The sequence below is a fragment of the Notamacropus eugenii genome, chromosome 5 (assembly GCF_028372415.1).
Source record: "Notamacropus eugenii isolate mMacEug1 chromosome 5, mMacEug1.pri_v2, whole genome shotgun sequence".
In the NCBI taxonomy this organism is placed as follows: domain Eukaryota; kingdom Metazoa; phylum Chordata; class Mammalia; order Diprotodontia; family Macropodidae; genus Notamacropus; species Notamacropus eugenii.
The window spans coordinates 16623571-16646217 of NC_092876.1; the positions used below are offsets into that span (position 1 = coordinate 16623571).

General features: G+C 36.4%; 1 protein-coding gene across 1 annotated transcript; it reads left to right on the forward strand.

The window, feature by feature from the left end:
• The first annotated feature begins 20360 nt into the window (after positions 1 to 20360).
• LOC140507368 (olfactory receptor 2AJ1-like) lies at positions 20361 to 21326 on the forward strand. The gene has a single exon (XM_072615472.1). It carries the CDS (start codon positions 20361 to 20363, stop codon positions 21324 to 21326), a length of 966 nt encoding a protein of 321 aa, XP_072471573.1.
• The last annotated feature ends 1321 nt before the right edge of the window (positions 21327 to 22647 follow it).

Sequence of the window (22647 nt, forward strand, 5' to 3'; positions counted from 1 at the left end):
AGACAATCTGAATACCTAGCAATTCATAGTTGTGGGAATATTTTTGTGTGGAAACTCCGTAAACCACAGAAAATCATATCTTCCACCAAAATAACTGGTGCCTCTAATGTACTGTAATGTTAAGAAAATAACAGATCTTGTCAGGATACCAAAGCTATCCCTCCCCCCACCTCTTCAGTGTTCACTGCTCTGCTACTCAGCCCCAACAACAGCATTAGCTTATATACTTTAAAATTATATAGTACTTTAAAATTAGAACAGTATTTTTCCCCTTTTCTTCTCCCCAAGCCTCTAAAAACTGCTTCCTCCCCAACATGCTGCTTCACGAGGACCATTCCAGATTTGTGGTAATATGATTTGCCTAAAGCCAAGCGCTTACAAGTCAACTGGGAGAATTGCTTTGATGATGTGCTTTCTAGTTGTAAATGTTAATGTTATTACTAGGTTGCTAGAAATGAACCACTTCATCAGGGCATTCTTTGGCGCACTGGCTAAAGGGATTTAAGAACTTTTGCAGTCTAGTACTGCCTGCTTCTCTAGTCAGATTGGGACTGGGAAGTGATGCACAGTAAGTAAAGATAGATATTTTCACCTTATCTCTTTGAGGACCCAAGGGATAAACAATAAAAGAATTTCCATATCCCTTGTGAAACGCAAAATGAAGATTTTTGTATGTCTACCTTCAATAAAAGATGATGATGATAAAAATGTCAGCTAGAAATCATGAAATACTAGTATCACATAAGTATGGTTATTTATGGATTTAAAATACTTTGGATACACATTACACCATCTAAAATTTGAATAGGCCCATGAATGAGAAAACTGAGTATGAGTGTTGTGAAATAATTTTCCCAGATTGTACAAGTACTGTTCTGGTTACTCCAGGATTGCTGCTCCTTTTGGAATTTGCATTGGTATAATATTCATGGCAGGAAAGCAAAATGGCCAGAAAACCTGAGGGTCTTCCTCTCACAGATAGATTATTTTTTACTAGGTAAAGAGGTCATTCTTTGCCATATTTGTTATTATTCCTTAATCACTTAGTGGGCATTACTTCAATCAAACTGAAAGCTCTTAAAGAACTTCGATTGAAAAAGCCAAGATCCTCCACTGCATCCTGAGCCGTCTCCAGTTGTATGGATCTGTCTCTGTCCACTGGACCAAGATGGCTCTGGAGTAAAAACTGAAGCAGATAATTTTGCAAAGCACTCTCTCACTTAAATCGAACTCACTTGCCTGTCATAATATCATGCCCCAGCTGTCAGGGTCACCGATGAGAATGAAGGATAAACAATAACACAATTTAGATATTTGTCAGTTTCAGGTTACTGGGGTCTTGGTGTAAGATGTTGATCTAACTCTGTTTTATTCCTGACTGGATACCAGTTTTCCCAGTAATCATTATTCAATAAGAAACTTTTTCGTAGTTAATAGGTTTTTGAGTTATTACTTTTTCTTTACCAAAGAATCATAGCTATGAACATGGATGTTTTACTCAGATTGCAGTCATGCTGTTTTAACCAGACCTTAGGTATTTGTTCAGACTAGGTGAATCAATAGTTTTCTTCTGTCAGCATGACTCATCTACTGGGGAAAAGAAATTGGGAGGTGCAATTCTCAAGTATGGAATATGTTTTCAGATCTAAAAAGAAAATGCCACCTCACGACAGGAATATCATTATAACGGATACTTAGATTATAAAATGCTTTGAATTTTATGAGGTCAAATTAAATTGAACTATTCAGAAATGGTTTCATTCCTTGATGTGAGTTAGAACAGAAAATATCACGCATGTATACTTGTGCATCTGTGTCTATCACGTATCTAGTAGGTATCTTATTTGATATGTGACCCTGGGCAAGTCATTTAATTTTTCTATGCTTCCATTCCCCCATCTATAAAAGCAGCATAATAATAATACCTACATCCCAGGCATGTAGTGAAGGTAAAAATTAGATAATAATTACAGTGTACTTTTAAAACCTAAATGCACTATAGAATTGCAATATAGAAATATATAACTCATAAATATAAAGTGATTTTATAAAAAATATAATATAAATAGTATAAATGCATATATATATGAATCCTATATTTTTATATATGTGAATGTACACATGTAATGAGTATCTATACTTAATAAAATGATATTACATGGGAAGGTACATGAGTGGAGGTTGAACAAGTGAAAAGAAAGTTTTGTGTCCTCGAGGAAGTTACTACTACTTTGAGGAAAAAAATTACAGTATTTAAAGCAAGAGTTATTGATTCTAGGTAGAGTGTAATCTCAGACTGTCATAAACCTGGGGAAAGCAGAGTAATCAGCAAAGCCACCTGGAGGGACGGGGGCATTCCCAGACCCCTAAAGGAGGAGAAGACTATGAAGGCATTTTTTCTGAGCAAAGATAGCCCAGGGTGCAGTGGAGCCCATTCCCACTGTTAACTCTTCAAGGTGAACATTCACACCACAGAAATCAGCAGAAGCTGCACATCAAAGCATTGCTTTGTTTCAGTATTTGTTTAGACCTAAGTGATGGAGAACATGTCACTAGTACACATTAAATATGAACTATATTGTACTTTTCAGAGTGCTGGTTGTTAAACATTTACAAAGCCATAAGAGAACATATAAACATGATGTGAAAAGAAGATGCTTAGTCAATACTCATTGTGTAGATCCTTTAGAATCTAATTTCCTCCTTAGACATGTACAAGATGGCTACTGTAGTGTTAAAAGGATCTACCCCCATCACAAAGTGCTAGTTAAAAAGTAACAATCAGGTTCCCAGTCCTCTTGATGCACAGGTATTGGGGGAGTGTATATAGGTATACATGTATATATGTGTGTATGCATATACGTGTGTATGCATACACATACATAGATGCATTTGTGTATCTATACATACATAACTTTGTATGTATATGTGTGTACACATACACAGACATATATACATACACGTGTATATGTGTGTATTTGTGAGTATATATTTGTATGTTTATGTATATGTGTATGTATATGAATGTGTGTATGCATGCATGTATGTGTGTGTATGAATATAATCCTAAATGAAGATCTAGAAAAGGAGGCAAATATTACAAAGAACCATCATGGTTTCATTAAGAAGAAGTTAGGTAGTACTACCTTACTCTATTTTTTGACAGGAGTACAAAACTGGTAGATCATGTGAATGCTCTGAATATAATTTAATACCACAACTGGGCATTTTGTCATTTTCTCCTCTGCACACATCCACTTTTTTCTACTGGCTCATTTCATTGTTCATTATCATCCCTAGTTCTAAGGTGACTAAAGAATATATAATAATTTCTCATAAATCAGAAAAAATATTAACTTTAAATTTTAGATTGAAATCATGCTTCATTAATTAGAGTTCAATTTGCTAGATTAAAATGTATCTCTTGAGCCCTGAGCTCTAACCCATTTCATTAATTATTTACAAAATAGAGAATCCTGTCTCATCATCATATCTAGCTCATCCCTCTTTCTACTCTTCCTGTGGGCATGTGTGCATATCTGTGTGTACGTGTGTGTGTTTGTGTATGTGTGTGTTGGGAAACATAAGACGTCTTGTGGTTATTTCAAGAAGAATGTAAAATGAGGCCAGGTGACCAGAATTGAGAACTAAGAAGCTATGGATGTATGGCTGATGGATGTAGGTAACTCTGAATGTAATGTATGTCACCGCTTATTCATTGAAAATAGTCATTTATGAGAGCTTGATTGAGTTTTAGGCTATTTATCAACTGTAATATCAATAATTTTGCTATTTCTTAAAGCCCTGTGGTTTTAGGATCCTGGGATATCCATTTACTATCATCTATCTATCTATCTGTCTATCTATCTATCTATCTATTTATCTATCTATCTGTCTGTCTGTCTGTCTATGTATCTATCTCAGACCTGTCATATGTATTAAGAAATAAGAATACAACAATATTATTTCATCATAAAAATAATGAGGCACATTTAGTGTTGAAATGTTTGCGTGAATTGCAATAGAGCGGTGTGAATCTAACTAGAGCAATTTATGCAGTAATTTTAATGTAAAGAATAACAATTTTGAAAAACTTAAGAATAGCCAATGCAACTATAAGCCAATAAATTAGTAAATATTTGTTAAGTACTAAGTATATATTAAAGATTTTGCTAAACTTTGTGATTATGAAGTAGGCCAAAATACAATCCTGACCTTCAAAAAGTTTACAATCTGATGGAGAACATACCACGCAAATGACTGTGTACAATCTCTACATAAAATATATGGGAAATGATCAACCTGGCGAATGCATTAGAATTCAAGAATATGGAAGGCTGAAAAAGAAGAAGGTTTGTTTCCTGTAGATGCTGAGAGTTCATTTGAGATGTGAAAGCAGTCAAGGAAACCAAGACGCAGAGAAAAGAGAGCCTTCCAGATGAGTAGCACAGTGAAACTACCCAAAGTTGGCAGATGAATGTCCAGTGTGAGGAAGAATGGTGAAGGTCAGTATCATTGGACCACACAGTATATTAGGGCTATGTGATGTATACAAATTTCGTTCAATAACCATTTATTAAACACCTGCTTTGGACCAGGAACTAATTAACATGCTGTGGATACAAAAAGGAACAACACATTCCTGCCCTCAAGAAGATTACGATCTAGAGAAAATTGAAAAGTGTGGGGGACAGATTTGAGAGGGTTTGAATGATAAAGAGACAGTTTTACATTTGTTACTAGAAGTGATGGGGGCTACAGTAGTTTATTTGTGACACAGTAGCAGCTAAGCAGAGAATGGACTGGTGTTTAGATAAAGCCATGAGGTAGGGAGACCAGGGAGGCAGATGACTGGCATAGTGCTGGTACTGTGTCATGATGGCCTTCTCCAAGGTTGTGACAGTGTCAAAACTGAAAGAGAGCATGTCCAAGAGAATTTAGAAAGGTAAAATTGAGAAGTTTTGGGTTGATGGAGAGTGAGTATGACATCTAGCTTGTAAGCCTGGTGTAAACTAGCATATATTTCAACACTCAGGCCATTCAGTGATGAAGTAGGCCGATAAATATGTTGGGAAAATGTGACTATGTCTAAAGAATCAAAAGATCGAAATCATTAGTTGGACCAAAACACTGTCACTCTTTGATGAATGCCTTAATTGAAAAGATAATTGCAAGGATGTGAGATATGATGGATGTGAAATAGAATCACCAAAACAAAACGAAAATAACTCAATTGGATTCATTTCCAAATAGGCAGTCTATAAATAATCAGTTCTATGACTTGTTCAAAGGAAGAACTCACATGAGAAGGAATGTCCATTATAAATGATATTCAAGAGGGTGAATTTGGGAAATGTTCAGAATAACCAACAACACATGTAGGAAGCAACCCTGTTTTGAAAACACTGACAGTTATAATGCTACTGCAGAATATTTCAATATAGTTTCATTTTAGTCACATTTATGTTCTCTTGAGTAGAGTAGTTAAGTGGTACAATAATGGATAGTGCCAGGTCTAGAGTCAATAAGACCTGAATTCGATTCTGGCCTCAAGCACTTACTAGCTGTGTGGTCCTGGGCAATTCACTTAATCTAGGTTGCCTTAATTTCTTATTCCTTAATAAGGATAATAATAACATCTCCCTCTAAAAGTTCTTATTAGGATCAAAAGAGATCATTAATGTAAATCAGCTGATGCAATGTCTGGGATATGATAAGCATCATATAAATGATAGTTATTACTATTGAATACGATGGCATCAAAAACTTCATCCAAAAATCCTTTTAAATACTTGTGGAAATATTAAATTCTTAACATGCCAAAAGTAAAATATTGTTTTATTTAACTAAGATGACACTATCAAGATAATATGATTGTGGTTGTTGTTCATTTCAATCATTTTATTTTGCATGAAAAAGGAAACTGGACTTTAAGATATTTAGAATAAGAAGATATCACGATATTCAAAATTTCAGAAAAGAAGGGCAACTATAAACCTATGTTATCTTTTTGTCACCTCTGTATATTCTTTGCGAGAAATTACACAAGAAATATCCTAGATCAAAATTTAAGAAGAAAATAGGAGCTTTTGTTATAAATATGGAAGTAGAGTAGCATCCCCCAAACCTTTATTTTATGTGAGGGAGAGGGGCAGTGTTCCTCAATGATTAATAATAGCCTAAATTTCTCAATTAATTAAATCAGAGGTAAACTAGGTTGGAACAAAGCCTAGTTATCTCTACTGAACTAGTCAATGAGGCTTTAGATTAGGTCCAAAAACTGTTTGATCAATTTGAAAATATTTGAAATCCATTAGATTAAATGGAATGATATTGTACAAGAAACATATTTGCATTTCTTGAGGAGCTATCGTAAAGTTCTGTATTGGTGGTGGTTGTAAATCCTTTCTCAAACATGCCCGCCTCTTCACGACCCTGTTTGGGGTTTTCTTTGCAAACATACTAGAGAAGTGTGTGATTTCCTTCCACAGTTCATTGTACAGATGAAGAAACTGAGTCAAACAGGATTAAGTGGCTTGCTCAGGGTCACACAGCTAGCAAGTGTCTCAGGTCTGGTCCAAGGGCTTCCTGACTCCAGGCCTAGTTTTCTTTCTATTATCACCTAACTTCACCCCTCTAACTAGCTGTACCAATATTCTTTGGGGATTGAAAAGAAGTAGCAATGTATTTTGGAATCAAGTTCTCAATCACTTAGTATTCTAACAGAGAGGGAGAGTCAAGTGCCTCTGATGGAATCAATCAGTGGGGAGAGGGGAGAATCTTGGCTTTCAGACCCATTCTTAAACAGAGCACCTGAACGATAACCTTGTAAATTTCAGAGTTTCAGAGGTCTTGGACTTTTTCACTGGTGTCCTAGACATGCCTCCATACAGGATCACTGCAACTGATTCAATAAATACTTATTAACCACCTACACAAGGCATTGTGCTAAGTGCTGAGAATACAAAAAGAGACAAAAGAAAGGTCCTGACCTCCAGGAACTTACAATTAATGGGGGAGAAAATGTAGAAACAAATATATACAAAACAAACTATATAATGGATAAATCAGAAATAATTTAAGGAGGGAAAGCACTGGAATTAAAGAGGTTAGGGCATGTCTCCTTAAGATGATAAGATTTTAGTTGGGACTTAAAGAAACCAGGAAGATCAGTACTAGGAATGGAAGTGGAAGAGTGCTACAGGAATGGGACCAGATGGAAAGAATGCCCATAGCTGAGAGATGGGGAGATTTGTTCATGGAACAGCCAGAACATCAGTGTTACTGGATCACAGGGTCCATGTTGGGAGTAAAGTGTAAGAAGATTGTAAAGATAGGAAGGAGATGTGTTCTTGAGGGCTTTGCTCCTTGAGGCAACTGGGAGGCCCTCACCTTTATTTTTTGAGTCAGGAGGGTGTGCAGGAGCTAAATGGAGAATGGATTAGAATGGGGAGAGAGACTTGAGGAAGGCAGACCCACCAGCAGCTATTGCAATAATCAAAATATGAAGTGATTAGGGCCTGCACCAGCCTGGGGAGTGTCATAGGAGAGAAGGAAGTATATTCAGGAGATGTTGCAGAGGTGAAATCTACAGCCCTTGGCACCATATTGGATATGGTGAGGGTGGGAAAGTTTGAGAGATAGAGAGGAATTCAGGTTGACTCCTAGGCTGTGAGCCTGAGTGACTAAGAAGATGCTATAGTCCTAGACAATTATAAGGAACATAGAAGAGGAAATGATTTAAGAACAAAGATAAAAATTTCTATTTTAGATATAATGAGTTTAAGATGTCTACTGCACATCCACTTGGAGCTGTCTGAGACACAATTGGTGTTATGAGATTGGAGGTCAGCAGAGGAATTTTGGCAGGAAAGGTAGATTTGAGAATCATCAGCATAAACATGGTAATTAAATAGAAGCTGATGAAATCATCAAGTAAAGTTGTGTGGAAGAAGAGAAGAGGGTCAAGATAGAACCTTGGTTCTGTTCCTTTCACTCAGCATTAGTACATATAAGTCCATCCAGGCCTCTCTGAAGTTTTCCTATCCATGATTTCCTATAGCACAACAGTATTACATCATGTACCACAACCTTTTTTCTAACCAATGGTTAGACGGTATGATATGCTAGAGGATCCAGCAAAAATACATGAAAGGGGAAGTCAGAGAGGTAGGAGGAGAACCAGGAAAGAGAGGTGTCCTGAAAACCTAGAGAGAAGAGAATATCATGAAGAAGAGAGTGATCAACACTGTCAAAGTCTGCAATGAGGCCAAGAAGAGAAGACTGGAAAAAGATCATTTTCTTTGGCAACTGAGAGATTAGGAGGCACTTTGGAGAAAGTAGTTTCAAGGGAATGATAAGATTGTAAACAGAAACCCAGAACAAACTTGAGGCATTGAAGAAAGGAAGCTTTGAGATTCTTCAAGGAGCTCAATACATAACCTAAAGGCAACTATTGATGTTAGTACTGCAATTATTTTGGGGATCCATGAACTGTGATCATATAAGACAGCAAACATAATTAATAAAGTTTAGCTAACTTTCTTTCCATAATTTTCTTGAATTGCTTTTATCTTTGTTTCTATTTTTTCCACATTTTTTCTTATTTCATTTTTGAGTTCCTTTATAAATACTTCCAAGTTTTTCGTTTGGTGTTCTTGGCCTTTGATGTAGACATTTTTATCTCACAACCTTCCTCTGAATAAAAACTCAGATCTTCTTTCATACCAAAGCAAATAGTGATGTTCAGAATCTTTTTTTCCTTTACTTACTCATTTTCCTTTTTTAATTTGTCTTTTTTTTTTAATTTTTAGCAATAATATTTGTTGTTGTTGTTGTTGTTGTTGTTGTTGTTAAAAAGTTTTAACCCCAAGTTGTGGATAATAAGTCTCTGGTCCTACTTATTTTTATTATTTGAATTCTCTCTGGACTTTCAACCTCAGGAACATCTCTTCTCCCCCAACCCCGCAGTCACACTATTCTGAAAATGTTCTTACTCCCTGTGGTATTGAAGTAACCAAGCTTGTGTACTGTCTTTTTCAAGACCAGTCACAGCCCACACCTCGTCAGAACTATTAGGCCTGGCTTCTGGAAACGTTAAGGGGGTTTTTCAATATTCCCCTACTTTAGATGACTGCCATTTAGATTCCCCCATTCTTTAGATGAAAATTTGTGAGGTAAAAGTTTATGAGTTGAAATTTCATGAGGTGAAATTTCTTGAATCCTTGAATGATGTGAAAGTTGAGGTGCAATTGCTTTTTTTAATTTGTTTTCAGTTTTTTACAATCATTTCAATATACATTAGATTTTTCCCCTCCATTGCCCTCTTTCTGCCCTCCCTCCCCACTTCCTCCCTGAGAAGGCATGCAATCTTATATGGGTTCTACACACACATACCCATTAAATACATTTTCACTTTACTCGTGTTGTATAGAAGAATTAAAATGAATGGGAAAAACCATAAAACAATACAAAAAAAAAAACCATAACACAATAGAAAATGGTGTGCTTCATTCTGTGATCCAGTTGAAAAGTTCTTTCTCTTAAGCTGGAATTCATTTTGTCTCAAGAGTCCACTGGGAATTTTTTTGGTATTTGCATGGCTGTGAAGGACTAAGTGTAACAGAAATTCCTTGCTCACTGTGGTTGTTGCTGTGTACAAAGTTCTCCTGTTTCTGCTCCTTTCACTCAGCATCAGTCCATATAAGTCCATCCAGTCTTCTCTAAAGTCTTCCTGTCCATGATTTCTTATAGCACAACAGTATTACATGAAATTCATGTACCACAGGTTTTTCAGCCATTCCTCAATTGATGGGCAGCCCCTGGATTTCCAGTTCTTGGCCACCACAAAGAAAGCTGCTATAAATATTTTTGTACAGGTGGGACCCTTTCTCATTTTTTGATCTCTTTGGGATACAATCCCAAAAGGGATATTGCTGGATTAAAGGTATGCATATTTTTGCAGCCCTTTGGGCATAGTTCCAAATTGCTCACTAGAATGGTTGAATCAGCTCACACTTCCACCAAAAATGAATTAATGTTCCAATTAATGTAAAACCCCAACCACATTTTCTCCAACATTTATCGTCTTCCTGTTTTGTCATGTCAGCCAATCCAAAACGTGTGATGTGGCACCTCAGAGTTCCTTTGATTTGCATCTCTCTAATCAATAGTGACTGATAGAATTTTTTCATATGACTAGAGATAGCTTTGATTTCTTCCTCTGAAAACTTCCTGTTCATATCCTTTCAGCATTTATCAATTGGAGAATAACTTGTATTCTTGCAAATTTGACTCAGTTCTCTATATATTTTAGAAATGAGGCCTTTATCACAGGCAATACTTCCGAAAATTCTTTCCCAGTTTTCTGCTTCCCTCTTAATCTTGTTGGACTTGGGTTGGTTTGTGCAAAAACTTTTCAATTTAATGTGATCAAAATTAATCATTTTGCACTTCATAATATTCTCTATCTCTTATTTGGTCAAAATTTTCCCCATTCTCCACAATTCTGACAAATACCCTATTCCTTTCTCCCCTAAATTGTTCATAGTATCAGGCTCCATACCTTGATCATGTATCCATTTTGATTTAATTCTTGTGCATAGTGTCAGGCATTGGTCTATGCCTAGATCCCACTCCACTGTTATCCAGTTTTCCCAGCCATTTTTTTCAAACAATGAGATCTTATCCCAGAAGCTGGAGTCCTTGGGTTTATCAAACAGTAGGTTTCTATATTCATTGACTACTGTGTCTTGAGTCACTAATCTATTCCACTCTTTAACTCCCACATTTCTTAGCCAGTAATGAGTGGCTTGGATGATTGCTGATTTACAATACAATTTGAGATCTGATAGGCCTTCCTTAACATTTCTTTTCCTTAGTTCCCTTGATCTTCTGGAGCTTTTGTTCTTCTAGATGAATTTTTATAGTATTTTTTCTAGCTATAAAAATAATTATCTGGTAGTTTGATTGGTATGGCACGAAGTAAATTACTTTAGGTAGAATTGTCACTTTTATTACATTAGCTCAGCCTACCCAAGAAAAAGTGATGTTTTTTACTTACTTAGATCTGACTTTACTTTTGTGAAAAGTGTTTTGAATTGTGTTAATATAGTCACTGGGTTTGGTTTGGCAGGTAGACTCCCACATATTTTATAGTGTCCATCATAGATTTCAATGAGATTTCTCTTTTTATCACTTGCTTTTGGGCTTTGTTAGTAATATATAGAAATGGAGATGATTTATCTGGGTTTATTTTGCAGCCTGCAACTCTGGCAAGTCCTTTATTATTTCAAATAGTTTTTTACTTGACTCTCTGGGAATCTCTAAATATATCATCATATAATCTGCGAAGAGTGGTAACTTAGCTTCTTTTTTGCCTATTCTAGTTCCTTCAATTTCCTTTTCTCCTCTTAATGTTAAAGCTAACATCTCTAGTACCATCTTGAATAACAGTGGTAATAATGGACATCTTTGTTTCACACCTTACTGCATTGGAAATGTATCTAGCTTATCCCCATTGCATATAACGCTTGCTGAAGGTTTTACATAGATACTGTTTATTATTTTATGGAAAGTTGAACTTATTCCTATGCTCTCCAGTGTTTTCAGGAGGAAAGATTGTTGTATTTATCAAAAGCTTTTTTTCTGCATCTATTAAGATAATCATGTGGTTTTTATTAGGTTTGTTGTTGATGATAATACTGCTAGTTTTCCAAATACTGAACCAGCTCTGCATTCCTAGTATTAATCCTAGCTGATCATAATGTATTACTCTTGTGAAAAGTTGCTGTATTCTTTTTGCAATATCTTCTTTAAAATTATTTTTATCTATATTCATTAGACAAATTGGTCTATAATTTTCTTTCTCTGTTTTGGTTCTTCCTGGTTTAGGTACCAGAATCATATTTTTTATCACCAAAAGAATTTGGTAGGACTCATTGACCAATTTTCCCAAATAGTTTGTATAGTATTGGAATTAATTATTCTTTAAGTGTTTGATAGAATTTACTACTAAATCCATCTGGCCTTGGAGATTTATTCCTAGGGAGTTCATTGATGGCTTTTTCAATTTCTTTTTCTGAGATGGGGTTACTTAAATACTCATCTTCCTCTTCTATTTACACTTTTTTTATAATACTCATCCACCTCATTTAGATGGTTGAATTTGTGGGCATACAGTTGGGCGAAGTAATTTCTAGTTATTGTTTTGGTTTCTTCTTCAATGGAGGTGAGTTCATCCTTTTTATTTTTGATATTGGTAATTTGGTTTTCTGCTTTCTTTTTTAATCAAATTGACCAAATGTTTATCAATTTTATTGGTTTTTTTTCATAAAAGTAACTTTTAGATTTTTTTTTAATAGTTTACTTAATTTCAATTTTATTGATCTCTCCTTTGGTTTTCAGTAATTCTAATTTGGTATTTACCTGGAGATTTTCAATTTGTTCTTTTTTAGCTTTTCAGTTGCCCAATTCGTTGATCTCCTCTTTCTCTATTTTATTCATGTAGGCGTTCAATGATACAAAATTTCACCTAAGAACTGCTTTTGCTGTATCTCATAAGATTTGGAAGTTAGTTTCATTATTGTCATTCTCTTGAATAAAGCTATTGATTGTTTCTACGATTTATTGTTTAACCCACTCCTTCCTTAGGATTAGATTGTTTAGTTTCCAATTAATTTTTAGTTCATCTTTCCCTGGCTTTTAATTACATATAATTTTTCTTGCATTCTGATCTGAGAAGGATGCATTGACTATCTCTGCCATTCTCCACTGGATTGTGAGGTTTTTATGCCCCAGTACATGGTCAATTTTTGTATATGTGTTATGTAATTCTGAGAAAAAATTATATTCCTTTCTATCTCCATTCAGTTTTCTCTAGATAGATATCATATCTAACTTACACAGAGTTTTTTTCACCTACTTAACTTCTTTCTTATTTATATTGAGGTTAGATTTATCAAGTTAAGAGAAGTGGAGTTTGAGGTTCCTCCCTAGTATAGTTTTGCTTTCTATTTCTTCCTGTAACTCCCTTAACTTCTCCTCTAAGGATCTGAATGACATACCACTTGGAACAAATAAGTTTATTGGTGATATTGCTTCTTTGTCTGTGGCGCCTTTTAGCATGATATAGTTTCCTTCCTTATCGCTTTTGATTAGATCTATTACAGCTTTTGCTTTTTTTGAAATTAGGATTTCTACCCTTGCTTTTTTTTTTTTTACATCAGCAGAATGAAATGCAATATATTCTGCTCCAAACTTTTACCTTTACCCGTCCATATCCCCCCTTTTACATGTGTTTCTTGTAAACAAAATATTGTTAGATTTTGGTTTTTAATCCATTCTGTTATCTGTTTCCGTTTTATGGGAGAGTTCACCTCATTCACATTCACAATTATGATTACTATCTGTGTCTTTCCCTACCCCCTCTTTCCCACTGTTTGTGCTTTTACTTCTCACTTTTCCCTTCCCCTCCAAAATAGAGTTCTAATTTTCTACCACTGCCTCCCTCAGTCTTCCTTCCCTTCTTTCAGCTCCCCTTCATTTTGCTCCCCCTTTCCCTTGCTACTTCTTCTTCCTCTTTTAGCCTCCACTCCCTTCTTTGCCCTTTCCCCTTCTACAGCCTATAGAGCTAGTTAGATTTCTATACTTAACTGAGTTTGTTGTTTCCTCCTTGCACCACATCAGATGAGAGTAAATCTCATACAATGCTCGTCTCCCTCCCCTCTTTCCCTCTCTTGTAACATGTTTTTGTGCTTAATTCTGTGATGTAATTTACCTTTTTCTGACTCCTCCTTTTCACCTCTCCCATTACAATCCTTTTGCACCCTTAAATGACATTTTTATCATCATACGATTTGCTTTATACCTACACACTATGTCTATGTATATCACTTTTATATATCATAATAAATATACAATTTTCAAGATTTAAGAAGTATCATCTTCCCTTAAAGGAAGGTAAACAATTTGCCCATATCGAATAACAATTTTTTTCCCCTGTTTACCTTTTTATGCCTCTCTTGGGTATTGTGCTTGAACATCGAATTTTATATTGAACACTGTCCAATTCATCAGGAAGGTCTGAAAGCTCCTTAACTCATTGAATGTCTATCTCCTTGCCTGAAATATTATGCTCAATTTTGCTAGGTAATTGATCCTTGGTTATAGTCCCAGCTCCTTTGCCATGTGGAATAATATATTCCAATCCCTCAAATCCTTTAATGTAGAAGCTGCAAGGTCCTGTGTGATCCTGATTGTAGGCCCTTGATATTTGAATCGCTTCTTTCTGGCTGCCTGTAGTAAGTGATTCTTGGTTTTAATCCTAGTTCCTTTAACTTCTGGAATATCCTATTCAAAGCACTTCTTTCCCTTAATGTTTAAATTGTCAGAACCTGTGTTATCCTGATTGTATTTGCACAATACTCGAATTGTTTCTTTCTAGCTGCTTGCAATATTTTCTCCTTGACCTGGGAACTCTGAAATCTGGCCACAATATTCGGAGGAGTTTCTATTTTCAGGTCTCTTTCAGGAAGTGATTGGTGAGTATTTTCGATAGTTATTTTGCCCTCTGGTTCTAGAATATTAGGGCAGTTTTCCTTGATAATTTTATGGAAGATGATGTCTAGAATCTTTTTTTGATCATGGCTTTCAAGTAGTCCCATAATTTTTAAATTGTCTCTTCTGGTTCTTTCTTCCAGGTCAGTTGTTTTTCCAATGAGATATTTCACATTATCTTCTATTTTTTCAATCCTTTGGTTTTGTTTTGTAACTTATTGTTTTATCATATAGTAATAAGCTTCCCTGAGTTCCACTCTCATTTGTAAATAACTATTTTGTTCAGTGAGCTTTTGAACTTCCTTTTCCATTTGGCTAATTCTGCTTTTTGAAGCTTTCTTCTCCTCATTGACTTTTTGTACCTCCTTTTCCAGTTGAGCTAGCCTATTTTTAAAGGTATTAATTCCCTCAACATTTTTGGATCTCCTTTAGCAAGCTTTTGACTCGCTTTTCAAGCTCTTTCATGACATGAGCCCATTGTATATTCATTTTGGAATTGCTGAATGTGGAAGACTTGACTTCCTCTGACAGTATGCATTGTTTTTCCTCATCCAAAAGGATGGAAGGAAATACCTGTTCACCAAGAAAGTAACCTTCTGTGGTCTTATTTTTCCCCCTTTTTGGGCATTTTCCCCATCAGTTACTTGTCTTCTGAATCCTTTGTCAAGAGGAGGGTCCTAGTGCTCCTCCTCACCCCAGTATCGTACTCAGGGTTGAGGTTCAGATCAGCTGCACGGTTCCTCCAAGGTCTTTAGGAGGAGACGAGATCATCACTCAGTGCTGATGCCACTGAGCCACCCCTGCTGCCATTGCACCACCCCTTCTGCTTTTGCCACTACCTCCACCACCGCTTGGAGTCAGTGCTGGGGGTGGGGGGAAGAACCTGTGCCCCTCTTGCCCACTTGGGAAAGCCCCCTTACTGACCTTTGAAGCCTTTTTTGGCACTTGTGGGATGAGGGATTTGAGAGTCTCCTTGTTGGGAATCCTGCCCCAGAGGCCTGCTCTGGTCCTGTTCCTCCAGGTGCTGTGCTGCTAGGTCAGGGCTGGGCCCTGCGTCACTCATTGTCCTGTGGTATAGACTTTTCCTGTCTGCCTTCCAGGTTACTTTCGCCTGGAAATCTTTCACTCTGTCATTGTATGGCTTCTGCTGCTCTAGAATTTGTTGAGAGTCATTTTTTACAGGTATTACATGGGCTGTGGAGGAAGCAATAGAACATGTGTATCTTTCTACTCTACTATCTTGGCTCTGCCCTGTCTTTCATGCATTCTTGATGGAAAGGTCACAGCTGAAGAGAAAATTTGACTTTCACATACAAGAATCAAGAGAACCATGAAAAAGTAAACAGGAAATAGAAATCATAAGAGACTTATTAAGTTGAATTTCTTACCTTCTTACATGGATACATAATATTTGCAAATTTTTTAAAGATTTACATATTTATTTATTTTTAGTTTTCAAAATTCATTTCCCCACATTTTGAGTTCCAAATTTTCTCCACATCTTTCCTGTTGCAAGACTCTGATGTAGCATGCATTCTGATTACCTCTCCTCTAAATCTGTCCTCCTTTTAATCATCCAACCTCTTATCCCCTTTCCCTTTACTTTCTTGAGGGACAAAATATGTTTCTATACTCCATTGACTGTATATCTCATGTCCCAGTTGCATGCAAATACAATTTTTTAACATTTCGTTTTGAACTTTGAATTCCAAATTCCAAATTATCTCCCTTCTTCCCTCCCCACCCATCCCCACTGAGAAGGCAAGCAATTCAATAAAGGTTAAACTTGTGTGGTTATGAAAAATACCTCCATAACAATCATGGTGTGAGAGGCTACCTATATTTCCCTCCATTCTATCCTCCCACCCAATTATTCTATTTTCTCCTTTGATCCTATCCTTTTTCTAAAGTATTTACTTCTGACTAACTCCTCCCCCTCCCTTCTAACATTCCCCTCTCCCCTTATCTCCTTTGCCTTATAGGGTTAGATTCACAACTGAATGTGTATATTACTCCTTCTTTAAGCCAAATCAGATGAGAGTAAGGTTCACTTACTCCTTCTCACCTTCCCCTCTTCCCCTCCATTGTAACGTTTTACTTGGCTCTTTTATGTGAGATAATTTACCCAATTCTGTCTCTCCCTTTCTTCTCCCGATATATTGCCCTCTCACTCCTTAATGTTTTTTTAGATATCATCTCTCTATATTCAACTCCCCTTGTGCCCTCTACCAATCAATCAATTAATCTATATATCTATCAACTTATCAGTCTATCTATCTATCTGTCTATCTATTTCTTCCAACTACCCTCATACTAAGAAAGGTTTCATGAGTTACAGATATCATCTGTCCATGTTGGATGTAAGCACTTCAACTTTAATAAGTCTCTTATGATTTCTCTTTGCTGTGTACGTTTTCATTTTTCTCCTGATTCTGGTATTGAAAGTCAAATTTACTATTTAGCTGTGGTCTTTCCATCAAGAATGCTAGAAAGTCCAATGTTTCTTTGAATGCCCATTTTTCCTCTTGAAGGAGTATACTCAGTTTTGCTCACGTACACTCAGGTGATTCTTGGTTTTACTCCTAGCTCCTCTGAGCTCCACAGTACTATATTCCAAGCCTTTCAATCCCTTAATTAAAAATCTTGTGCTTTCCTAATTGTATTTCCACAATATTATAATTGTTTCTTTCTGGCTGCTTGCAATGTTTTCTCCTTGACCTGGGAACTCTGAACTTGGCTACAATATTCCTAGAGGATTTCATTTAGGGATCTCTTTCCAGTGGCAAGTGGAGGATATTCTCCAATTCTATTTTACCTTCTGTTTCTAGAATATCAAGACAGTTTTCCTTGATCATTTCTTGAAAGATGATGTGTAGGTTGTTATTTTAATCAAGGATTTTAGATAATCCAATACTTTTTAAATAATATCTCCTGGATCCGTTTTCCATGTCAATTGTTTTTCCAATGAGATATTTCACGTTGTCTTCCGTTTTTCATTCTTTTGGTTTTGTTTTATAATTTCTTGATTTCCTATTAATCATTAATTTCCATTTATTCCATGGCACATTTAAAGGAATCGCTTTCTTCAGTGAGCTTTTGAAGGTATTTTTTAATTTCATCATTTCTGTTCTTAAGGCATTCATCTCCTAATTGCCTTTTTGTATTTCTTTGGCCATTTGAATTATCCTATTTTGTAGGGTGTTTTTTTCAGTACATTTTTGCATCTCCTTTAGCAAGCTGCTGACTCAGTTTTCATGATTTTCTTACATCACTCTTATTTCTCATCCCAATTTTTCCTGTACTTATCTAGCTTGATTTTCAAAATCCTTTCTGAGCTGCTCCATTGCCTACAACCAATCAGTATTCTTCTTGGTGGCTTTTGATGTAGGAGTTTTGACTCTGCTGTTCTCCTGTGGTTGTATACCTTGATCTTCCTTGTTACCAAAGTCAAATTCTACATTCTGAGCTCTTTTAGGATGTTCACTCATCTTCCGAGCCAAACACTTGACTTTCTAACTGTTCATCAAGACAGAATTCTACTTCCAGTAGTGTTGCAGTTAGGGGTCAAGTGTACTGTCCCAGGTTTCTGGGATTTCTATCAGCCACTCGATCTCCCACCGTCTGTGGTCCCAGAGCTCTGCTGCTGCTGCCACCGCTGATACCACCGCCACTGTCCTGTGACTGGGGTCATACCCTGACAGATCATTTGCTCCTTTTTTGCCCAGGTCTCACAAGGTTTTCCCACTGACATTTTTTGGCATTTGTGGGTTGAGAAGTTGAAACAGCCAGAGTTGTCAATGATTCAGTCCCCTGAGGCCTGCTGCAGCTGGTCTGTGCTGGTGGTGCCCATGCCAGACTGGAATTTGCTCCCAGTCCATTGCAAGTTTCCTGTCAAGTTTCCAGTTTGTCTTGCGCTGAGGATTTGTTTCACTGTAATATTTTGTGGGTTCTGTAGGTCTGAAATTTGTTTTGAGTCATTTTTTACAGATATGTGGGGGACTTTGGTGGAGAGTTTGGGGAAGTCCTTGCTTATGCTCCACCACCTTGCCTCTTTGCCCCTAATATGTGTAACTCTTGAGACTTTTATCAGTATTAGATTAGCTGAAGCATATACATATATATATATATATATATACATATGTATATATATATATACATATATATACATATATGAAGTAATGATATCTAAAAAATAAAATTAAGGGATGAGATAGAAACATATTGGGAGAAGGATAAAGGGAGAAACAGAATGGGGTAAATTATGTCTCACATAAAACAGTCATAAAAATGCTTTTTCAATAGAGGGGAAGAGAAGGGAGATGAGAGGGGACAAAGTGAACCTAACGCTAATCAAATTTGACATAAGGAGGGAATAACATGCCAACTCAATTTGCTGCGGAAATTTATCTTACACTATAGTAGTGTAGGGGGGAAGGGGATAAGCTGAGGTTTGGGGACATGATAGAATTGGAGGAGGGACTAATTACAAGTAAAGACTTTTCATGAGGAGCAGGGTCAAAAGAGAAGATAGAATAAATGGGGGTCAAGATAGGATGGAGGGAAAATATAGTTAGTCACACAACATCACTTCTATGCAACTATATCGTATGACTACACATGTATAACTTATATCAAATTGCTTACTTTCTCAATGGGGTGGGTGGAAAGGGAGGAAGGGGGAGAACATAGAACTCAATGTTTTCAAAAAAGAAATGTCAGACATTGGTTTTATATGCAACTGGGAAATAATATATACAGGCAATGAACTATAGAAATCTGTCTTTCCCTAAAAGGAAATTTAGGAGAAGTAGATACGAGAACGGAGGGAAGTGATAGAAGGCAGTAAAAATTGGGAGAAGAATGCTCAGTCTTATGGATGGGCAGAAGGGAGACATGGGGAGAAAGTCTGGAACTCAAAGTCTTGTGGAAGTGATTGCTAAAAAGGAAAAATCAATTAATCAATTAATTGTAATTCAAGGACATATAAAGAAAGGAGCTACCTGTATCCAAAGAAAGAATGGATAAATGGAAACATGTAAAATAATTTTAAATATAAGCATATATATTTGTGTCTAATGGTAGCCATCTGCAATGTGCACAGAAGGGGGTAAAGAAAAAAATGACAAATAAAAAGAAATGCCCATGATAACGTTGTAATTAAATCAAAAGGAATAGCAAGTTATGCATAATAGATTTGTCGTTTTATGTACACTCATATTGTTATCCCATTATGCTATGAAAATGATTTTTTTTAGAAATTAAAAATAATTTTTTTAAGAGCAATGATGATGGTGAGGACAGTGATACTGATGATGATATGAACAAAACAGTCCCTTGGTTGGCTCAGGGAAACTTTTATTCCAGAATCTGGTATATTTGAAAATTAAAAAAAAAAACAACAACAGTTCTCTCTCAGAGTTCTATTGGATTCTGATCTCTTCACTGCATTCGAAAATGATATTCAACTGGAAGGAAAGACAAGTCCTTGAGAGACTGAATTAGCTTCCTGATAGCCTATCACGGAAAGAAATCAAATAGGGAAGGAACATGAAGGTCAAAATACCCAGATGAACCTCTTTGATTTTTTTAGCACGTTTTTAGCACTTTTTTTGACTTTTTTTTAGTCACTGAATTGATCATTCCAAAGACTCAGTTCATTCAAATAATTCATGTGATTGATCTCTTTGAACTGCAACTTATTGACCTAAATCAATGAAATTACTTTTCCTCACAGTCATGATCTGTAGCCTAGAATTTTTATTTATTAGTTCTTCCTTTTCTAAAATTTCTGTTTTGGGCTTCAGATGAAAAGTGAAATAACACTGACATGGAAGAAAGAGAATGAGACTTTTGCTACAGATTTCATCCTGTTAGGATTATTGCATCGAAATCTGTATGGATGGCTGTTGTTGACACTTATTCTCATCATTTTTATGGTGGCAATTATGGGGAACACAGTCTTGATTCTTCTTATCCACCTCAACAGCCGACTCCACACTCCAATGTACTTGCTCCTCAGCCATCTCTCCTTCACTGATGTCTTGCACATCTCCAACATTGTTCCCAAGATGGTCAGTAACTTCATATCTGGACAGCAGTCCATCACATTTGCAGGTTGTGGGTTTCAGATCTTGCTCTCTCTCATCTTTTTGGGAACTGAATGCCTTCTTCTTACAGCAATGTCTTATGATCGCTATGTAGCCATCTGCCACCCACTGCGTTATCCCATCTTTATGAATCATCGGATCAGTGTCCATATGGCTGCTGCATGCTGGTTTGTGGGAACCATCAACTCTATAATTCACACAATTTATGTACTGCACTTCCCCTTTTGTGGCACAAGGGTCATTGACCACTTTTTCTGTGAAGTACCAGCCATGTTGAAACTCTCCTGTGCTGACACAACACCCTATGAAAGAGGAAGTTATGTGAGTGAGATATTCTTCCTCCTAATTCCTTTTTCCATCATTCTTGCCTCATATGGTCAGATTGTCCATACTGTTCTTCACATGAAATCTGTGGAAGCCCAGAAAAAAGCCTTCTCCACTTGTTCCTCCCACCTGACTGTGGTTGTCATGTACTATGGGCCATTTACCTTTACATACATGAGGCCAAGATCTTATCATACTCCAGGTCAGGACAAGGTTTTAGCTGTCTTGTATACCATTCTCACTCCCATGCTCAACCCTATTATCTACAGTCTTAGAAATAGAGATGTCTTATGTGGCCTGAAGAAGGTTTTAGGAAAGGTACTTAGGCACAGAAATTAAGATTTATCTAAAATTAGATTCAATGTCCATGGTTGATGTCCTTCTTTCTTGAAGAGGACCAAAATGACATCATTATGTTAGAATCAAGTTATAGTCTGTCCCACTTTGGCTAATCAGACCAACACAAAGTTAGAATGCTCTACTCCATGTCAAGTACAAACAGTCCACGTGAAAATTGCATGTGAATTCTCTAAATTTGTGTATCTCATGTTGCTTTTGAGCTACTTCAATTCTGCTTTGCTCACAGTGCAGAGATCCTTCTCTGATGTGGGCATGCCATGCTTGGTGGTCCTTTTCCAGTGCCTCCTATGTCCCACAATCAATTTCAGAAAGAGACCTTGAGAGTGTCGTTGTATCACTTGTTCTGACCACCGTGTGAGCACTTGCCCTGTGTGAGTTCTCCACAAAATGGTCTTCTGGAAAGTAGTGTGTTGTGAAATAAGTTTATTTCCTGTAACTTCATTCAATTTTTGTTTGGATTGGATCAGAAATTACACAGTCTCAAGATATATGTGTGTATGTGTATATACATATATTTGTATGTTTGTGTATGAATATGTGTGTATGTATGGACATATATGTATATGTGTATGTAAGTACAAGTGTATGCATATATGTATACGTGTATGTACATATGTGTATCTGTAGATACATTTATACACTTATATTGATATATATACACAAGCACATATATATGTATGTATAGTATTAGTAGTTTTTAATATTAGTAATGATGATGATGATTATGATGATGATAAAGGTCTCAATCAGTAAGTCCCAATAGTTATATCACAAGCAGTAAATCTCAATAATCATGTCACAGTCATTAAATTTCAAAACATACTTCACAATCAGGAAACCTCCACATTTATGTCACAATTAGTAAGTCTCAGTAGGTATGCCAAAATGAGGAACTCTCAATATCTAATCCAATATTACCAAAACTGATCATTATTACAGGAAAATTAACTACATTTGGATCACAAGGCTGGGGAGTTCCGAGTCAACCTCCAGAGTCCCGGTGGGAACGTCCAGGGCTATGAGTCCCTAAGGGAGCGGGGTAGTGGTGGCTGAACTTCTGAAATGGCTCATACCTATGGGGGTGGGGGAAGTAATGGGATGTGAAACTCTGCAAGATACCTCAGGACAACCTACCATTACTAGTTCCATCTAATCAAGAAGGCATTTTGTCAAATAAATGTGTGATGTATGGGAAAGGAACTGTTCTCAAAACATGCTTGAGAAGATTTCTGTTTAGGAAAGTCTGACTCCACAATGAGTGGCCAGTCCTCCATGGGAGCAGAGGTCATAAACAATTCTT